Source organism: Coprinopsis cinerea (assembly GCF_000182895.1).
Source record: "Coprinopsis cinerea okayama7#130 chromosome 7 map unlocalized cont3.7, whole genome shotgun sequence".
NCBI classification, from domain to species: domain Eukaryota; kingdom Fungi; phylum Basidiomycota; class Agaricomycetes; order Agaricales; family Psathyrellaceae; genus Coprinopsis; species Coprinopsis cinerea.
In genome coordinates, this window is record NW_003307538.1 from 1,326,909 (window position 1) to 1,340,425 (window position 13,517).

Consider the following 13,517-nt stretch of genomic DNA (forward strand, 5'->3'; position numbering starts at 1 on the left):
ATTCCAATCTGGTGAATGAATACCTGTTCCTATGCCACTCGTACTCGGGGCCAAAACGCCTTCCAATGGAGGTAAAAACAGAAAGAAATAAAATGGTGTATGATACAGAGATTTGCCTATCTTATTTCACTCTCGGAGAGTCTTTCATTCAAACTTTATTGTTCTTCTTCAAATTCTTTAATCTAGAAAACCGCACCCCACAAAAAAACAAAACCCTATCCAATTAGAAAACCAAGGACGCATCGGCAGACATTAACGATCACTCACTCTCTTTTCTTCCCCTTCCAACCCCCTCCGACTCTAGGAAACCCCAAAAGACCTCTAACGAAAGAGTCCACCAGAGAAATTAACGAGCCAGGGAACGGAAGGAGTGAAAGAAAACAAAAGTATGGTAAAAGGGTGGAAGGGGATGTGATAGCCAAACGATTGTGAGTATTACGTCGAAGACCAGTAAGGAAGAAAATTCAGCGAATTTATTCAGGGACCCGGGAAGTAATGTTCAAAATGGAGGGGGAAATGAGAAAAGGAGGTGGGAAATAGCTTCAAAATAACACGAGAAGGGTATGCGCGCGCGGAGAAAAAAGGGGTGAGTAAAAACGAGATTAACAGGCTGATGGCGTAGAGATAGGGCGGTTTGCAAATAGATATACCTGGAGAGCAGGTAGGGGGAGAACAAACGGCGGGATGAGGGAGGGCGTTGAAGGACAGATTAGTGAGCCTGCTTTCGCGAGCTGCGTCCCAGGCTAATACGAAGACATGTAAACTACGGTCGCCAGCTTCGAGAGCTCGAAGGTCATCAGAGAAGTCGATGTTCCAGTAAAACCAGGTAACAGCGGAATTTGTCCAGCAAGAAGTTTATTACGCAGCACTGTACAAGAACAAATTGTTCGTGGCAGCAATCTAAAAGAGAGGATGAGTAAGGAGGACTCTCAACGGGAGGCGGAACAATTGATGCTTACCGCAATCGTATTCTCTCGAGGGTGCCAGCTTGCGTGTAGAATCTTCTTGTTGAAATCGAGTGTCTCCAATTGCATCGCTTCCCTCAATCCACCTGGTCTCGGTCCGTTCTTTGCCTTGTTGCCCGGCAAGGGCCCGCCAATCTTCTTCTGCTTGAAAGCAGATTTATCCGCTTGAAGTACCACGTCATTAAGCGTCTCCGTGTCGTATATCCGGAAATAGTTGTGGTAAGAGCCTGTCAGCACGTGTCTACGCAAGGGAGGAGAAGAGTAAGCATCAAGGAAAGAGAACAACTAGAACGCCGAGCGTACTTGTCATCACCTCCCCACACACACTCGAATTTGTCGAAGATGCAATCGTTCTCATACAAATCGCAAAGCTTGCCACGTAAGTGGTCGTGGATAGGGATCGTCTTCACTGGTCGCGACTCCATGTTGATATCCCAGATCTTCAACGAGAGGTAGTCACGCGAGAGAATGTATCTCCCATCATGACTAAATTTCACGTCAGAAATGGAGGAAATGATCTCGGAGAAGAACGAGCGAGTTGACGGGTCTTCCTCCTCTTCAAAGCCTACAATCCCGGTCTCAGACAATGACAACCAGGAGTTAGGATGGCTGACGCACATTTGGCATGTCGATCGCAGAGAGCTGAATCACGCATATCAGCGAGCTTGATGTTGCTCTTGGAGCTCGAATACATGAACAAGTTGCACTGGGTTGGGTGGAATTCTGTCGCAGTAATGACCTCTGTCAATTCCTCCATGTTGACCGGCTTGATGTCAACGATATCTGATCAAATCGTGTCAGTCACCAAAGAATTGCCCTACTCGTCTAGAGTAGAACATACTGAAACTCTGATCGCTGATGTTGAGGTTCCAGAGATTGATGCGCAAGTCGTCGGCAGAGATGTAGGTCTCCTGGTCGGAATTTACAGAGATAGAGTGGATGTGGTATGCGTGGGCGTTGGCGTAAACTTTCCGAGGAACAGCAGCAATGATGTTATCTTGCTGCTGCATCCGGGGAAGGCGGAGGTGCTGAGCGGAACTGGGGGCTGGTAATGGACGTGTACCATCGAAGTGATTGGACTCGGTCACTACCCGTAGGGACTTCTCGAAGACCTTCCAGAGTTTGATCGTTTTGTCTGCAACGATGATTCAAACAAGAAAGCAAACCGAGAGGCGAGAACAATTACCATTAGTCGACAATAGGAAATGGGCGGCATTCTGTCGTTTACACCATTTGATCTTGTTGATTTTCTCCTCGATTTCAAGAGATTTTAGGTAGTCGAACTCGGGCTCGTGTGACTGGAACTCGGTGTAGAACTTGTACTCGCATCCCTTTTTCTGTGGGTTGAGACAGATAATGGGTCAGAACGATGCGGGGTCAAGATAGCGCAGGTCGAGGCGATCCGATAGCGGTGGGAGGCAGTTGTCGACGAGACGCTCACCATTTCATTTCTCTCAAAGAGCACGACACGACCGCCTTTGTCTCCTGTGGCAAGATAATTTCCTGTCGAGTCGAATTCGACGGTGGAGATGATGTCGGCTACGATTGAATGGATCAAGTCAGAACTTGGACGATAACGAGAATCTGTTCAGGGCCACAGTCGAGGAGCATCGTCATACCTTCTGTGATATCCTCGACTTCACCCTTGTCTCCAAAACATTGGGCAAAGCGCCATCCTCCAGAACCTGATGGGTCTTCCATGAATCTCAGATGTCAAAGCGGTGTGTTTGAGTCGATTTTCGGTGATTTCACAACTGTGAGTGGTGTGTACAGACGAAATCTAGGGAAAAGTCAAGATATTGGAATTGGTCGCCGAGGTCGAGGAAACAGCGTGTGGACAGCGTGTAGAATGAGGCCAACAGTCCAATGGCGCGAGTCGAAACGTGACGCCCGTGTTTGCTTTTATTTGTCATCACCTTCTCCATCCAACTCGCGCCCCGACATTTCCCTTGCTCTCATCACCGTTAGGAACGACCACCAACTCCTTTTTTTCCGTCGTCGTCAACGCTCCTTTTAACAATGCCCATCGCACCAATCACTGGAATCCTTCGCAAGCGCTTCTGGCTCGACATGGGCTGCTCACTCGGTCTTGCAGTCACTGGTGCTTATGCCTTCTGGTACGTGTTGTTGCTCGCCTCGTTTTCTTGTTGCTTTTTTGCTCACCGCTCTTCCAGGTATGGCATCCACTTGAAGTCCTGTGAGTAACCCTCTTCAAAGCTTTCAGATAGCACATAGACTGACCGCGCCGTCTAGTGGAACGCCAGGAGGCCTACTACCTCAAGCTTGAGCGCGAACGTCTGCAGAACCAAGCCTAAGCATCCTTAGAGCGGAACGCGGAGAGCTGCCACCCACTGTTCGTGTCATTTTCACCCATCCTTGTTGGTGTCGATACCGGGCTCTAACGACTCACTCGTGCAGGTCCACATTCCAGATCGGCCCAGACCTCCTCGTCCCTTTACTACCCATGCAATCATGTAACGAACCAAGTACTCTAGGGATACGATTATAAACGTAATTGGGCATAACACACAAATAGCGAGCGTGAACCGATACCGTGAAATAAATTAAGACTACACGACATTACCGAAGAACTCCTAGTCTCTTCAGCTCTTCGCAGCTGGGTATCACTTCCGACTCTATCTTTTTCACCTTCTCCCAGTCCGTTCCAATACCAAAGATTCCAATCTCAGCGTCCCTCAGCCGTTCCAACCTCTCCCTTCCCCGGTGGCATTGGACCCTGAGGTCGTGCGTGTAGATGCCCTCCACATTATCCTCGAATTTCGTCATAGCCGGACCGCGCTTCTTTCCTTTCCCTCGAAGCTTCACCGAGTCCGACTCTTTCCCGCTCTTAAGTTCCTCCCCCTGTTTGCCAATCTTGACTCCTGCCTTGGCCAACTCGGGGCCAATGACAGGGTGGGCTGTAAATTCGGTTGGGTTCACATAGTATGGGACACCGAGCTTCCCCGTTTCCAGCTGGGCGTTATACTGACGCGTGTTGGTAAAAGAGAACCGTGGGTCGGGGACGGGAGGTTCAGAGAATATAGATGGCAAAGCGGAGAGGATGGAAAAGGCAAAGAGAAGAATAAGGGGAAGAAGTTGGATGAGGAGCGACCGTGGCTCCATATTGGCGTTGGCGTTTGGTGCTGCCGCCCGACGTCGCGCAAATCCACCGTTACTGGTGGTGAAGGTCATTCCAGGACCGAACGAGAACGTGGCTAGAGAAACGATGAGACTGGGGTAAACCATCCAACTGCCCAACCTGACTAACCTGTACCTGGCCCACCGAATCCAGCCGAGAAGCCAGGACCACCACCAAAGAACATATTGAACAGTTCCTCAGGGCTGATTTCATCACCGAAGCCAGCATGGCCGCCAGCAAAGGGACTGGCCGTAGAGAAACTTGGAGAAGACGATGACATTCCTCCAAACCGAGATTCAGGGTCGGCGCCGCTGCTGTCGTAGATCGCTCGCTTCTGCGGGTCTATGGCGATACAATTCAGCGCAAGGTTGCGCGAAGAAAGAATCAAAACTCACCAGAGAGGACTTGGAAAGCCTTCGAAACCACTGACGAAAACGTAACACCAGATAAGCTTTGGATACTGACAACTTATTACCATACACCCACACTTGAAAGCTTCATCGGCCCCCGGGGCACCGTTTTTGTCAGGATGCAACGCCAAAGCAAGCTGCACAAACCGTTAGATTAACGAGCGCACGGGTAGCACGAACATACGTACCTTGCGGTATGCTTTCTTGATTTCAGCATCTTCACAATCCCGTTTGACAGACAAGATCTCGTAGTATTCTGTGACCTTGCAAGCCCTGACTCTCTTGACAACACTGAGCTGTTCCTGGGTATACTCTCTCTTTTCCCCACCCATGCCACCAGCCGTCCCATTCGCCTTCGCCTTCTCCCCCGCTGTCGAGCTCGAATTCCCCGACGTATGTCGATGCTTCATACCCGCAGCAGACGGATGTTCTTGAGTCTGGGTTGTCGTTGAACTCGACGTCCCCTCTCCAGCCTTTTCCCCAGCATTGATTTCCTCTAAGAGTTCATCCGCCTGAGGTGTTGCGAACAGCGCTTTCGACTTGAGACAGAACTTGCGTGCAGAGGGAAAGTTGCCAGCGTTGAAGTGTTTGCGAGCTATTGAGATGCATCGGAGGGCTTCGTCCTTGTTGCTCTCCATGGCCATCGACAGTCGCCGGCTCGCAGCTAGGTGTAACTGAAGATTGAGAGATGACCGTTGTCGGTGGGCCAGAGGCGGTGACGGACGTGGAACTATCAAAGTATTAGGTTAGGGTTACTCGTGACCGCAACTGGTGCCGAGGATCTCTACGATGACTGATGACTGTTTCTCGACACTTTCTTTACTCTCTACTTCGTAGATGGTACTCTCAGCCCAGGGCTCTCGGGCTCCAGGTCCTAATCCGAAGGAACCGGAGGACTCTGAAGAACTTGCCAGATTCAGAGCAGAATGGAGGGCAGAACTCGCACGACGCAAGGCTGCAGAGCAGTCTGAACAGAAGGGGAAACAGCCAGAAGAGACCCAGGGCCAGGCCGAGGCGAAACTTTCAACCAGGAACGCTAATCATCGACCACCCATCAGAGCTTTAACAACCGGTGCTCATGTTCCTGGAGGATCCGCACAGAAGCAGCAGGTCCTTCCTCTCCATCCGGCTATCCAGGACGGAAAGCTGGCATCGGCCCTGGGCAAGTCATCCACCTTGTCCGCGGCTCTGCAAGTCTACAAACAGGCTGTCCAGCATGAACAACGGCAAGACTTGGACACTGCTTTAATTTTGTATCGTCAGGCCTTCCGTCTGGTCGGTCCAAGGTCTCATATCCACTGAGGTTGCAGACTAACACCTCCGTAGGACCCCCACGTCGACCGGGCTTACCACAGAGAGGAATTACTACAGGCCAAGTTACAAGAGTATAAGGAGAAAGCGACAGTACATCTACCACCTTCCGAGGCCGCGGAAGTGAAGCAACTCGTGTCTGGATTGCAGCAGCTAGCGCTCAAGACCACGACCGACGACAGGCAGCGGGCCCTGACAGGCAGTCTCGCCAAGATCACAGCCGGCTTTCCTTCGGATATCCAATTCGAGCCCGAGGACGAGAAACAACCTGTACATCTTAACATCTTGCCTCCAGAGATGCTGTTTGCTATTCTCCGAAACCTCGATGTCACCTCCCTTGAGCGGTTCGCGACAGTCAGTAGGAAGGCCCGGTTGCTCACGCTGGACCCTGTTTACTGGAGGTATGGTGATCCTTTAGCTCTAGTTCGAGGCTAACCATTACTGCTCGCACAGTGACCTAGTGACCAAGACATACAAGCCCCCACAGTTGCAAAATATAGAAGACCTTTTGCCTGTCATAGAGAAATACAATTCGGACTTTCGACGCGTTTATATTGAACACCCAAGAATTCGAATGGACGGGGTGTACATTGCTACTTGCCATTATGTGTATGTTCTTGTACTTCTCTTTGGTTGTCTCGAGCTGAAGGGGCCATTCCCTAGTCGTGCTGGGATAAGCGAGGATGCTTGGATGAGCGTATGTATCCTTCGTCCCTTATGACACCGTGACTGACCGCCAATCCTACTATATTCAGCGAAGTCATCTCATCACTTACCATCGCTATTTGTACGTCCCTTCCTGTTCTGCTCCTAATCAGTAGCTAATCCCGTCCATCAGGCGCTTCTACCCAAATGGTCAAGTCCTTTCCCTTTTGGCCAACGAGCAACTCAGCCCTCAAGATGTCATCCCCATGCTGAAGCCAACTCTCCGAATGAAGGTTCGAACTCGATATTCCTGCGTCCATTCCATTCAACTGTGTTACTGAACTATCTTTCCGTCGACGACATTTTTGTAGGGGTTTTTCATCGGGAACTGGTATCTGGAAGGCACGACCTTGAACATCGTCAACCTGTTGGACGCAAGTGGCCGATACGCCCTACCCGATTGGGACCTGCTCGACGCCGAACCTTTCATTTCGAGGAACTACCGTACCCCTCCAGCACCTTCAATACCTGACTCTGGTCAACCAGGGGTGTCGACCAATTCGACCTTTGCCGCCATGGGTTCATCTGCGCCGAACGCCGCTACCACTGCATCCCAAGCTTCCCGATACATCTTCGACATGACCCTCGAAGTCCGCTCCAAGCCTCTTGGAAGGTGGAACAGACTCGAGATTCGATCGTACGATTCGATCAATTTGGAGACTGGCGATGTTAGCCCGTTCCCGCTGAAGAACGAGCGTCCATTCTGGTTCTCCAAAGTCAGATCATACTCCCACTAGCTTCACGACGCGACTATCTTGTCCCTAGTTCAGTATCGTATACAACTACCGGGATAATGGCATCTGAGACCGTATTCCATTGCAAAGTGTAAACGACAGTGAAGTGAGAAGGCGGATTAGTGGTGGGATGCGTATAGTGCATTAGGGAGCGTGAGTAGTTTAGTGCACATGAGTGGCGACAAGATTACGGGAATCGAATGAATGTTGTATATGAGGATAAAGATAAAGAGTCCAAGGGGCCCGCGTTAGATAGTGAATCAACACACAGGACTAGTGAGCAACGTATGCGACACAGAGCAGCGGGAATCCGGCATAAAGTCCTAACCAAAAGACGATGTTACCCATGAGTTTATTCTGCTTGATAGCAGGTATCCGACTGATCAAAATCAAAGGGATCTGAATCAACTGGAGCACAAACAGGTACATCCTATTCATCGCAAAACAAAAGAACCATCGAGTTAGTCAATCAACTGCCAAAGAGTAAACCAACACCAACCTAATCTTGCGAGTAACAACCGCCATAACCAATTCATGTGCAGCAGCGCTGAACAAGAATGTGATGAACATCGCAGCAGTCTTGGACATCCTGTATTCGCTGAGGATAGTGGCTGCGTAGACGTGTCGAAGGAGGAAGGTGTGTACTGGTTTGTTCCATTTGCGAGAAAACTCGTCCCAGGACGTCGAGTTCCACTGGCATATAATTAAGCGATTGGGTCCAGGAACTGCATGAAAGATCTTGGCTTACCCAGTCTTCGTAGAACTGACGATCGGCAAAGCTTGAGAAACTGAATGAGCTTCTGCTCGACGACCTTTTTAGGCGGATGACGTACTAGGATAACTCTGCAAAGCCATTGCAGATACATTCTGTAGGCAATCGGAACGTAAGTCGTCTGCGACGCCGAGAAAGCAGGGGACGCACCAAAGATGATGTAAAATAGAAGTAGATATGCGATCATGAAAGGGAGGGCGAGGTCGAGTAAGGAACGTAGGAAAGATTGCTCCCCGGTGGGGGTATAGGGAAGGATGAAACGGTCGGTTACTGTGTAGAGCAGTGCGAAGGTTCCAAAAGTGGCGACCTAGATTTGGTTAAGCTATTTAAAGCTCAGCTAAGTCAGAGTTATAGAAACACATACCGTCTTCTCGAAAACATAGAACGGCCTGATTTTCTCTGTTCTGGGATACTCAAGCTCATACACAAGGGTAGGGATACATTGGTAGACTGCAAAGTCCTTCCAACCAATGTTAGCCGGCCAGACTGTATAATCCTTTGGCCCTCTACTTGTCAGATCTCCCAGCAAATCCGAGTATTCTTCAGCCAATACAGCAATCTCCGGGTTAGGATGATGAATGAGAGGATGAGGTTCCGGAGGGCGGCTGGTTGAAACTACAAAGGTTGTTGACTTTTCCGAAGATGCTGCACTTGTAGGCGTTGCACCTCCACTGGCCACCTCCTCCGAGAAGACCTGTCGAAGTGGGTGCCCACCTTGGCTTTTGTCATTGTTGTTGCTGGGAGACTTGGTGACAGCAGCCAAGCGTTTCCGGAGTGCCGAAGCTGTTCCAGCATCCACGAAGGACGATACAGAGCCCTCTCCGTTGATGTGAGGCGGGGGTGGAGGCGTACCAACCAAGACGGGGGTTTGCCGTCCACTGGGGCCAGAATCGGTTTCGGAGAGCGACTGCTCGTCTTTGCGTTCCTTCTCTATGCGAGCCGCATGTGCAACTTCGAGGGCCTTGTCCCAGGCAGCGTCTTCGGTGGAGCATTCTCCCCGGTACTCGGCGGCGACAAGTTTTTTGAGTTGCCTATACACCTCTCGGGAGTGTTGGTGGACGGATTGGAGATGCCCGTTGATGTTCATGTACGAGTGCATCTTCATCACCATAACCTTGAGAGTGCATCGCCGTTAGAATACATTCGGGCCGAGAAAGGGCGAGTATCATACTAAGGCATGGAGAGTGAGGTATCCCGATTGGACCCAGGGCCAGTTGCGGTTGAATGTCCATGTGACGGCTGCGGCCAACACTGACGACTGGATAAGGTGCTGGATGATAACGCCTGTCCAGTAGTATTGAATCCACTCATTCTTGAGGGCGATGGCAAAGGGCACGCAAATCCCGGTGCACAGGACCAACACCAAGTCGCTCAGGGCCAGCGTGATGGCGTCCTGCGAGAACATGGCCGCAAAATTGAGGTCCAAAGGCTTTCCGCTGGTCTCTATGCTCCTGACATATGTTTGCACTGTAAATATAAAGATAGATATCCAGAATAGCGAGAAGAAACCCTGTAGACCAAGCATCAATAGCTGTTGGTAGCAGGAAACTGGTATGCTGTCTCACCCTAAATTCATTGGAATGCGAGGTCTCGTTGTTGATATCGAATGCAGAATGCCTAGGAGTGAATGTAATGAGAGCGCGAAGCTTCTTTGAAGACCTGGATCTGTAGGGTTTGGAGACATAGAGTGTCCCGGTCGACGTTTCAAACCCGTCACTGGGGCTCCGTGTCATGACGGGGGAAGAAGAGATTGGCGGGCGCTACGTCATTCGGAAGCGACGCTTATAACTTGAAATCAATTCGATTACAACAAATGTATGTACAAAACGAATGTCCGAACTCTTCAAAGCGTCTCCCTATGAATAAATTCAAGTCGACGTTCTGCGAGTCCTCGTAGAATTGTTTTTGCCGCGCAGTTTAACGGAATGCATGTAGGTAGTTATCATGCAGACCGTAGATAAATCACGGCGTATTATGTACTACTTACTTGACTGTGTATTGTTAAATAAGTAATGTATTTTCAAAGAGTCTTCAGAGCTTCAGAGAGAGTGGCACTGGAATAGTCGTGTGCAAATTTATAGGTCTTCCATGTTTGGTCCTGTTTGGATCACAAGGATTGATGGGACTTGGACGAGCAGCTCTGCTCTTCCATAGACCAAGTCCATCCACCGCAACTCACAGCCATCTGTCAGGCATTTTACAGAGGCAACAATGTCCAGGGGACGCAATCAAGCCCCTGTTGCTATCCCCGATAACCCAGTGTGGATTACCTTCGAACGCTCAGATTGCGCCGTTCCCAATCCACCTCCCAATACAGTGCGCATCGTCGACGAGGATGGCTGTATAAATTGGATGAAGCAGCTGGATTTAAACGACAATCATTCTATCAAGTGGAGAGTACAAGTGGGACACCAAATAGCGCTTGACAAGGGCATTCCAAGTGAGTAGTCCATGGCCCATGCTCTCGTACATGCAACCCACAACACGTCTAGATCCCGAAAGAGCGGTACTGAAGGACTGGCCAGCGAACTATCGGTTTTACGATCATCACAAGGGCATTGAGAACAATCCTCGGCATGATATCTATCTCTATGGTCGGTCTGGTCCTCTCTTCGTAGACATCTCTGTAACCGTGTCTGTATACACAGGTCCACCAGGCAAACGCTTTCGTTCGATCATGGAGTTTGTTCCTCACGCCATATGGCTGATGCGCGACCCGCAGCTTGATGTTAGCAACTGTGCCTGCAAATACTGTACCAAGAGAGCCCAAAGGGACATCAGCTCCGTCATATTTCAAGCCAACGCCCAAGCAACTTCTTCTACTCCCACTCCCGGCAAGGGAAGCGCCAGTGCACCAGTGAAAGGGACCTACGAACTACTGCTTCAATCTAGAAACGCCTACGAGAAGAACGGCCCCAGGCCACGACGAGAGGCTCAGCCCAAGAAAGCGAGAGAACAGGCACAGAGGGTCTACGCAGCTGTCCAGAAGGTGCTGAGACCCGTCCCAAAAGCTTCCCCCAACGTCCTCCGTTACGCGCTACACTCCGAGGCGGACAACGATCTCCGAGCAGTATACTCGACCGCAGCAAACAAGAGGCAAGGGGTGGGTCCATTCGACCCTGAGGATTCTGTGCCCAAACCGTACTCTGGTTTGAAGAGGTGGTATCGCACAGCAGAGATCGTATGGTGTCGACTCCCAGGCCGCGGAATTGCCATTCCCCAAGAAGTGGCGACCCAGGCCCGTTCGCAGTGGTTTGAAGACCAACATGTAATTGACTTTTGGCCCGGTATCGTGGAGTCCGCGGATGTAAAAAGCAAGGCTGTTCCTCCAAAACCCTCTTCTACAATTAACGGTTCGACGACGACAAACGCACAAGACGTAGGATCCAACGATCAGTCTTCGAATGGGCAAGCGCCAGCCTGGGAAGTAAAACAGCGTTGGGTTTACCGGATCCGACTATTGGCCGTGGACGCATTTGTCGATGTTGAAGAGCAAGAAGTCCTTCCCTACCTCGCTCACAATGTCCCTCGAATATTGATGACCACCATCAGCCAACTCCCGATGCAACTCTTGGACTTTGACAGGGACAGGGTAGCGGAATTCCATCCGATCAACATGGCGCAGCCGGGCAAGGGCAAAGAGAAGGCCACGGGCGAGCCACAGACCATCTACGACGCTCTCTCCGCCTTTGCACTTGCTATGCAAATCACAGCCTCGGCAAGCTCGTTTTGGTCGCTGACAGACATGTACGAGTTCCGATACATTCCCAATGACGCGAAATCCCCGTCACCCAAAGCCCCTCCTCTCCCAACGCGACCAACGATCCCACCCGCTTTGTCAGCGACTCCTCCCAGGCCCGGGGCGTCCCAGGGCATGTCTTTAGGGTCTGCCATCGAGGCTGCGGGTCGAGCAAACGCGGAAGCTGCAAAGGTCGATTATTACACACACCATGACATCTCTCGTGTAACGCCGAGTGCGACACCCAAGGATGTTCAGCAAGCGGCCATTGGTGCGCTGGGTACTCCAGGGTATCTTGGACTCTCACCGAGACGACATGGGCCTTCTGTCGTCCCTTCCGCAAGCGCACCCGTTGGGTCCAAGCCCGCCTCAACTGAAGGGGCGCTTCAAACCCGTTTCCAGGGTCTCTGGTGGGGTCCAGAAAGGATTTGGCAACACGATTTTGTCAGACTGCAGATGAGCAGAGGTGCTTTGGCACCCAATGGCGCGCCCAATGTCCTTAAACCCAGTGGGCCTGGCAAAAGCACGCGGGCGATTTGGGACGAGGCGGAGAGTCTTAGGGAGAAGGGTTCCGATGAGGCGATCCTCCGACAGTTACCAAAAATTCTTGACGAGCTTGGGGCAGTGACGAGAGGTACCTTCATGAGGATTGACGCGCTCTTTGCGGTGGATGTGCAAAAAGATGGAAAGATGAAGAAGGAAATGAGGGCAAGCGGGATGCTGTACGAACTGGCGGATCACGATTTTGAGGAAGATGACGGTGCATCCAAGTCTAAAGGGAAGGAGGCAGAGCAACGGTTTGTCGTCAACGAGTCGCTGTTGCCTTCAACGCCTACCAAGATTAATGCAACCGCGAGTCAGCCTTCAGCCAGCCAAAAAGCAACGCCACCACCACCACTGCCAACACGGAAACCTCCCCAACCCGCTCCCTCGACGCCGTATCTTGTTCCGCAACCACCTCACAAGTATAAATTCAGACCCATCCTACCACCGGGGTACGAGGCGGTCATCAGCCTTTCGTTGATTGCGGGACGGTATTATCCTTCCATTTGCTGCCACCCTTTGATCGCCAAATCCTTGCACGACTCACTGGCTTCGGGACGGAGTCGAGAAGACTTTAAAAACCTGTGGTCATTGGAAGGTCTTTACCCCGGTCATGAAAACGCCAGCAGCCCCGAGATCTACAAGAAAAATCGAACGGCTATGATTGAAGACGCGGACAACCTTGCAACGGAGCAGCTTACCGACTTTAGGGAGGGGAAGATCCGTGAACGGGAAGAAGCAATCGCCCGTGCAACCGTTTTGACGATGCAGCCTCGAGGTTCGGGTGGAGATGTTGAGATGGATGAGGATTCGGCAGACGAATTGAACTACCCTTCTGCTGGTGACATGGACGTCGACTAGTTCTTGTTGCTTAGTTTAATGTCATTGTATAGCGGGAATAATAGACTTTCATGTGCGTAATGCGTGAGACAGCCATCAGAGTGATAGTTTTGATTGAGGTGTCCGCGTCGAGCTCGGAAGTTGGACTGGGACCATCGACCTGCTACAAGCTGCGAAGAAAGTGTAACGTCGACTGCGAATTTCGGGCCCTCTCGAATCGCTGCCAGTGTGCAGGCAAGCGCAGGGGCTCTGCCAAAGACCGCAACAACCAACCCAAGCTGCTTGCAGAGACTAATTTCCTTGTTCTCGACGTCACTACCCACGACAACGACAACCAAGGCATTCCCAGCTCATAGTTC

The 13,517-nt window shown here is 51.0% G+C and overlaps 6 protein-coding genes across 6 annotated transcripts; 3 read left to right on the forward strand and 3 right to left on the reverse strand.

Annotated features, from left to right (window-relative positions):
* Positions 1–814: 814 nt before the first annotated feature.
* Positions 815–2,793, reverse strand: CC1G_00882 (protein phosphatase 2A regulatory B subunit). Its single transcript, XM_001831283.2, has 8 exons — positions 2,585–2,793; positions 2,407–2,504; positions 2,152–2,302; positions 1,807–2,100; positions 1,584–1,748; positions 1,269–1,530; positions 960–1,206; positions 815–900 (listed from the first exon to the last, which is right to left on the reverse strand). Exons 1-8 carry the CDS (start codon positions 2,664–2,666, stop codon positions 859–861), a joined length of 1,341 nt encoding a protein of 446 aa, XP_001831335.1. The 5' UTR covers positions 2,667–2,793; the 3' UTR covers positions 815–858.
* A 191-nt stretch (positions 2,794–2,984) lies between these two features.
* On the forward strand, positions 2,985–3,280 carry CC1G_00883 (hypothetical protein; the record flags this gene model as incomplete). Its single annotated transcript, XM_001831284.1, has 3 exons — positions 2,985–3,082; positions 3,140–3,162; positions 3,219–3,280. 3 exons carry the CDS (start codon positions 2,985–2,987, stop codon positions 3,278–3,280), a joined length of 183 nt encoding a protein of 60 aa, XP_001831336.1.
* Positions 3,281–3,545: 265 nt separating this feature from the next.
* On the reverse strand, positions 3,546–4,924 carry CC1G_00884 (endoplasmic reticulum protein; the record flags this gene model as incomplete). The annotated part of the gene is made up of 5 exons (XM_001831285.2): positions 3,546–4,180; positions 4,234–4,446; positions 4,500–4,529; positions 4,591–4,651; positions 4,703–4,924. The coding sequence occupies 5 exons, from the start codon at positions 4,922–4,924 to the stop codon at positions 3,546–3,548; spliced, it is 1,161 nt and encodes a 386-aa protein (XP_001831337.2).
* A 427-nt stretch (positions 4,925–5,351) lies between these two features.
* CC1G_00885 (hypothetical protein) lies at positions 5,352–7,353 on the forward strand (the record flags this gene model as incomplete). The annotated part of the gene is made up of 7 exons (XM_001831286.2): positions 5,352–5,789; positions 5,841–6,226; positions 6,279–6,434; positions 6,489–6,522; positions 6,581–6,612; positions 6,664–6,763; positions 6,842–7,353. The coding sequence occupies 7 exons, from the start codon at positions 5,352–5,354 to the stop codon at positions 7,265–7,267; spliced, it is 1,572 nt and encodes a 523-aa protein (XP_001831338.1). The 3' UTR covers positions 7,268–7,353.
* A 184-nt stretch (positions 7,354–7,537) lies between these two features.
* On the reverse strand, positions 7,538–9,769 carry CC1G_00886 (sterol O-acyltransferase; the record flags this gene model as incomplete). The annotated part of the gene is made up of 8 exons (XM_001831287.2): positions 7,538–7,694; positions 7,764–7,957; positions 8,013–8,043; positions 8,098–8,131; positions 8,187–8,343; positions 8,401–9,150; positions 9,208–9,546; positions 9,602–9,769. 8 exons carry the CDS (start codon positions 9,767–9,769, stop codon positions 7,538–7,540), a joined length of 1,830 nt encoding a protein of 609 aa, XP_001831339.2.
* A 478-nt stretch (positions 9,770–10,247) lies between these two features.
* CC1G_00887 (hypothetical protein) lies at positions 10,248–13,179 on the forward strand (the record flags this gene model as incomplete). The annotated part of the gene is made up of 2 exons (XM_001831288.2): positions 10,248–10,476; positions 10,529–13,179. 2 exons carry the CDS (start codon positions 10,248–10,250, stop codon positions 13,177–13,179), a joined length of 2,880 nt encoding a protein of 959 aa, XP_001831340.2.
* Positions 13,180–13,517: the final 338 nt, after the last annotated feature.